This window comes from Rhagoletis zephyria, unplaced genomic scaffold (genome assembly GCF_001687245.7).
Source record: "Rhagoletis zephyria isolate East Lansing unplaced genomic scaffold, Rhagoletis_zephyria_1.1 Rzeph_scaffold_02119, whole genome shotgun sequence".
In the NCBI taxonomy this organism is placed as follows: domain Eukaryota; kingdom Metazoa; phylum Arthropoda; class Insecta; order Diptera; family Tephritidae; genus Rhagoletis; species Rhagoletis zephyria.
In genome coordinates, this window is record NW_016159203.1 from 52308 (window position 1) to 58373 (window position 6066).

Here is a 6066-nt window from a genome sequence, read left to right on the forward strand (position 1 = left end):
CCATGTACGTTGACAACATTGAGGCAACAAAATAAAAAACAACATGATAAAAAGCAACAACGTCAACAGAATTCACTTTTGCAGCAGTTTTTCATTTTCCGTTTGCATTCCATTTATGAGACATCACATATCTTAACTTAGGATTTTGTGTATATACCACAAAGTATTCTCCACATCTGATTTGTTAAGAAAATTTAAGAAATGCATTTAAACTGAAGCAAAGTGCACTATATTGTGATCGGAAACACGAAATGGTCACGACACGTTGAGCAGGATAGTGTTGGACGACCCACCAGCAGCCCCACGATGACCTACTGTGCACATTATGGCGATTTAGTAAATCTGAATGTTGGTGGACAGCGGTAAGTCTATTGCAAGGAAAGGAAATATCGCTGGCGAAGCCATAAATGTACATGCTTACATATATGCACATCGCTAAATACAAATGTTCATATATATTTTTTTGTATTGCCAATAGAGGCTTTCCTTTTCCAACTACACGATTACCATTTATTTTTTATACTCTAAAAATTTTATTACAGTTTTTCCACTTCCCGTCAGACGCTGACGTGGATCCCTGATACCTTTTTCACGGCATTATTAAGTGGACGCATTTCCAGTTTACGCGATGAAACTGGCGCTATATTCATTGATCGCGATCCGGCCTTGTTCTCGATCATTCTCAACTATTTACGCACTAAAGATATCGACATTAAAAACTGTGAAATACGGGCTTTGCGTCACGAATCTGAATACTATGGCCTTACTCCGCTTGTTAAGCGTCTAGCACTTTGCGAGGACCTAAACCATTCATCATGCGGTGATGTGCTATTTTATGGCTATTTGCCTGCACCGTTGATGCCGTCTAATGAGGCAATTCATGCTGCTGTTATGTCCACAGGATCTGTAGCAACCGAAGATCGCCCAGTTTTTGGCTCAGATCTGCCATCTTACAGAACATCAAATAGTAGTGGAATAAATGTTGGAAATACAAACAATTTATACAACCCACAGGCACCAACAGTACCGTTGGAATCTTGCTTACCTTCAACATCATCAGGTTTAGTATCAAATTCAACGGTAAACGCGCGCCCTGGTTCAATGGTTCGCGTACCCGAAACGGCATCTGTATCTAGCCGACACTCATCACATTCTCGAAACTCTTCATGGGATTTGCGTTGCGGGCGTACGAACGGTAATGTTAGTGGAGAAGTACGCAGTTGGGCTACTGCTGGCCCTTCTTCGACCCATTCACGCACCGCCTCACTAGATTTCATGCGACATTCGCGTAACTCTTCCGCCGACCTCAATAAGCTCATACGCAACGATGTAGGATTGGTATTTAGTCCAACCCTGACTTCAAACTGGGTGGATCCATTGCGGGTTCAAATAATCAAGGCACATCAAAATTGGATTGCAGTGGCTTATGCCCATTTCGTGACTTGCTATAGAGTGAAGGACTCAAGTGGCTGGCAACTGGTATTTACCTCGCCTCACATTGATGCAACCATTGAACGTATGGCGATTAACTCAAAGGTCAACACTTCCACAGCCGAACCCATACCTAGTAAAATGGTGGCTATTTCATATGGTAGCCAAATACGCTTGTGGAGTATACATGAAGGAGGAAATAAAACCGATGTTGGAACATTTAATCTGAATGTACGCGTAGAGTATTTGTTTTTTATCGGCAGCCAGTTGGTGGCGTTGTCCTCATCGGGCAAAATAGGCGTGTGGCATGCCATGACACAGCACTGGCAAATCCAAGATTTGGTGCCCGTACTGTCGTTTGACTCAGCTGGCTCGTTTTTATTGCTGGGATGCAATAATGGGTCTATTTATTATATAGGTAAATTAGATCATTAAAATCGTTTATGAATACATTCTGTTAAATTTGGTATCATTTTAGATATGCAAAAGTTTCCATTACGTATGAAGGATAATGACTTGTTAGTGACTGAGTTATATAAAGACCCGACATTGGATCCCATTACAGCAATTTCTGTTTATCTCACCCCAAAAACTTCAAGTGAGCTTTTCCAAGATCCTCTAAAATATAAAATATGTAAATAACTACGGTTTTAGGTATAAGTGGAAACTGGATAGAGATTGCGTACGGTACGAAATCGGGAGCGGTGCGTATTATTGTGCAACATCCGGAGACAGCCGGCCACGGACCGCATTTATTTGAAACATTTACTGTACACCAAAGCCCAGTAACTAAGGTATGACTCTTAAGATGCATTCTGAAAATATTTTTATTATGTACGTAATGTTTTACAGGTTACGCTCTCAGAAAAATATTTGGTTTCTGTGTGCAGTGAGTATCACCATGTACGCACCTGGTCATTGACACGTTTTCGCGGAATGCTCTCCACACAACCAGGCTCTACACCCGAGGCATCATTTAAGATTGTGGCACTCGAAGCCACTGATTCACATTACAGTTACGCGGCTGGTAATGATTTTGGCCCATATGGCGATTATGATGAACAGATTTTCGTACAAAAAGTAGTGCCGGAAACAGATCAGCTTTACGTGCGCTTAGCTTCGAATGGCGATCGCGTCTGTATTATAAAATCAGTAGATAGCTCAACTATCACTTCGTTCTGCGTACACGAGTGCGAGGTGTCTTCACGTATGGGCTCACGTTTCATATTGACTGGCCATTGTAATGGTGCCATTCAAATGTGGGATCTCACAACGGCATTGGCGTTGCTTTCGAAAGATGAACCCCAGCAGAAAACCTCAGGCGGACCCGACACACATGAGCTTCTCCGCCTACTGGATCAATGTGAAATCAGCAATAGTCTCAGCTCAACGCCTTGTATGTCACCATGTCTATCAGTGGTTGGAGGGATGGCAAATGCCACAATAGCGCGCATGAAAGCCAGTAATGTGGCACTGCTAAATCAGTTACACAATCAGCACCAGCCAGTGCCACTGCAGCACCAACCGCAAGCACAAGGGCAACAATCTGTTGTTAACGCAGCAGCGCAGTTTTTGCAGCAACAACAGCAGCTGCCACAACCACAGCAACAACATCCTCAACAGCAACAGGGAGCGCCGGGCAACGGTGGTAATGGGGAATGAAATGCGGAAGCGGCGTGTGCAGCAGCAGCAGTTGCTGTTGCTGCTGAGGCGGCGTTGGTCGGGCGTATTTCATCGTTTCTCACATTTAGCATAGCATTAGAGTACATTGCCAAGCTGTTGCAAATAATGTTCTGCTCGATTATATATATTTGCATATTACGTTATACGGCATCAGCAGCTGTGCGGCGACCTTAAGAGTGTCCTCGTGGCTAGCAAAAGTTACTCTTAATCTCCTTTTTGTCTAGATGTTGTCTATGTACTGTTTTTATGCTACACATATTTGTATAAGTGATTTTAAATGCGATTCGCGGCAAATTATTCGTACAATACGTATGTATTACTTTTACAGATACTGATGAATTATACTACACACCTACATATACGATTTATTACACACTTGTTTTCCCGAAATATATCGAAATATACACGAAAGAAAATGTTTATTGCAATTGATACTAATTTTATGCATTTGTTATTTGCTTACGTACGTAGTACATATGTANTACTTGTTTTCCCGAAATATATCGAAATATACACGAAAGAAAATGTTTATTGCAATTAATACTAATTTTATGCATTTGTTATTTGCTTACGTACGTAGTACATATGTATGTATGTATGGACGACCGACAACTGAAACCATCACATCCTTTTGGGCGAAAAAATTTCCAAGTAAACTTGACGTAATAAGGATCGAGTTCCATCGTGATGAATTCTGCGGTATCTTGATAAAACAGCTTGGGTGCGTTCAGAAATGCATCAAGCCAAAGCATCGGTCTCTGTTATTTCTAAACTATAACTGTTGGAAATGTCAGATATGCGCAACCACCTTTAAAAGCTGAATTTGGACGTAATTGCGTAAATATGACATTTCCATCAATAATAGTTTAGAAATAAAAGATACTGATGCTTTGGCTTGATGCATTTCTGAACGCACCCCTTATCTCGAGTTAGACCATTTTTTCTATAAAGCATTGTGTTCCTAAAAAATATTTACGAATAGTAACCAAAGATCTGTTACTTCGACGATGGTGTAAGCCAATTTTAGTGAATCGTCCGACCCGACGAAGTACAATGACCGGATATACATCAGATTTAGGGACTTATTTCGTCGGTGAACGATTATTTTAGCCACAAATCCTACTGCGCCCTTCGGCAGACAAAGCCAAACGACGCGTTGCTCGATTGAAAACTACCAATGTGCCATTTACTTACGTACTTTCACCCACGATAAAGTTCGGGTGGTCATCGGGAACGATGAAGCCTTCAAGGTCATCGAGAGCAAACTACCTCACCGAGGTCATCAATCAGTCGTTCAGAAAGCTCGGATAGATACCCGTTTACTTTCGAACACAAGTCATCAATCGAGACTCCCTCTGGTGGTTGAGGAAGCTTTTAAAGGAAAAGTTAAACAGTAGTGGGGAAAGGTCACCACCCTGTGGAACCCCCTGTTTTATTAACATTACCGACGAGTGTCGACCACTCAGATAATTCGCCGATCACCATTTGAGCCTCTGTGGGAGAGAGGAGGCCTCTATGTCTTCTAGAGCGTGGAGTAGCTGACGGTGTCAAACGCCTTTGACAGGTTCAACGCTACTATAATAGTTCTCTCACAGTGTACGGTTGCGGTTAAGGGCACGTGTTATCTGCGTGTTTATGGCGTTAAGTGCTGTTGTTGAACTGTGCACTTTACGGAAACTATGCTGATGCTTCGCTGGGGTCAGGTGGTTCGTAAAATACGGGAGCAGCAAGGCCTCTAGTGTCTTCGCTACCGGGGAAAGGAGTGTAATCGGGCGATAAGATTGTNTTTTATGGCGTTAAGTGCTGTTGTTGAACTGTGCACTTTACGGAAACTATGCTAATGCTTCGCTGGGGTCAGGTGGTTCGTAAAATACGGGAGCAGCAAGGCCTCTAGTGTCTTCGCTACCGGGGAAAGGAGTGTAATCGGGCGATAAGATTGTCCTTTGTTGGCTGGTTTTCCCGGTTTGAGCAGTGGGACAACCCTCACCATCTTCCAGATGCCTGGGACGAGGAGAGTGGCCATTGACATATTGAGGTCCTCCGTTAGGTACGCTACTTTCGCAGGACCCAAATTTTTCAGCATCAATATGCACATTCCGTCGGGATCCATGGCGTTGTAGGCTTTCGCCTTCCCGATGGCCACCTGGGGGGGCTACTCTGTAATGCGATGCGAAAGAGAAATGCGATGCGATAGGCAAATACGTCGTAAGCAATACGCATGGCATTACAGAGTAGCCCCCCTCAACTTCACCGCTAGTGAAAGCAAGGGAGGCCCAAGTTGTGCACACTTTTTCCGCCTATGCACGTTCACGAGCTACCGAATCTCCGCGTTAAGACCCCTGATACGCGGATTTCCGGGATCGGCCTGACGAAGGTTGTCACGTTCATCGGCTAGAACAGTCTCTTCAGCTGGGAAGTTTGGATGGGGGTTCGTAATGCATCCTGGCGGTACGAAGCCAGCTGCAGCAGCAGTGACAACCCTGCGGAACTTACGTTCACCAAGGTGGACGTCGGTTGCTGTGGGGAGCGCAGCGAACGTGCTCTCAGTAAATTTCGCGAAGCTTTTCCAATTAGCTTTAGAAAAGTTGATATAGGTCCGGTGTTCCGCGGAAGCAAAGTCGGTTGGTTTATCGATCGAGATGACTATGGGTAGATGGTCTGATGCCAAAGTCAGCATAGGTCGCTATGATACGCTCTTTATCAGACCAGCGCTGACTATTGTTAAGTCTGGCGAGCTGCAGCGGCTGCCCATAATCCTGGTGGGTGCGTCGTCGTTTATTGTGCAGATGTGGAATCGTCTATCTGCTCAACCAAGATTGTTCCCCAACGATCGTTTGTAAGGCTTGAATGCCAAAGATCATGGTGCACATTAAAATCACCTAATACCATACGGTTTTCACCTCTGAGGAGCGCATCTATATTAGGGTGATATCCTGCCGGGCATCAAGTGAC

General features: G+C 43.9%; 1 protein-coding gene across 1 annotated transcript; it reads left to right on the plus strand.

Moving 5' to 3' along the window:
- Positions 1-3534, plus strand: LOC108366053 (BTB/POZ domain-containing protein KCTD3). Its single transcript, XM_017620322.1, has 5 exons — positions 1-362; positions 543-1849; positions 1910-2029; positions 2086-2225; positions 2284-3534. Exons 1-5 carry the CDS (start codon positions 307-309, stop codon positions 3091-3093), a joined length of 2433 nt encoding a protein of 810 aa, XP_017475811.1. The 5' UTR covers positions 1-306; the 3' UTR covers positions 3094-3534.
- Positions 3535-6066: the final 2532 nt, after the last annotated feature.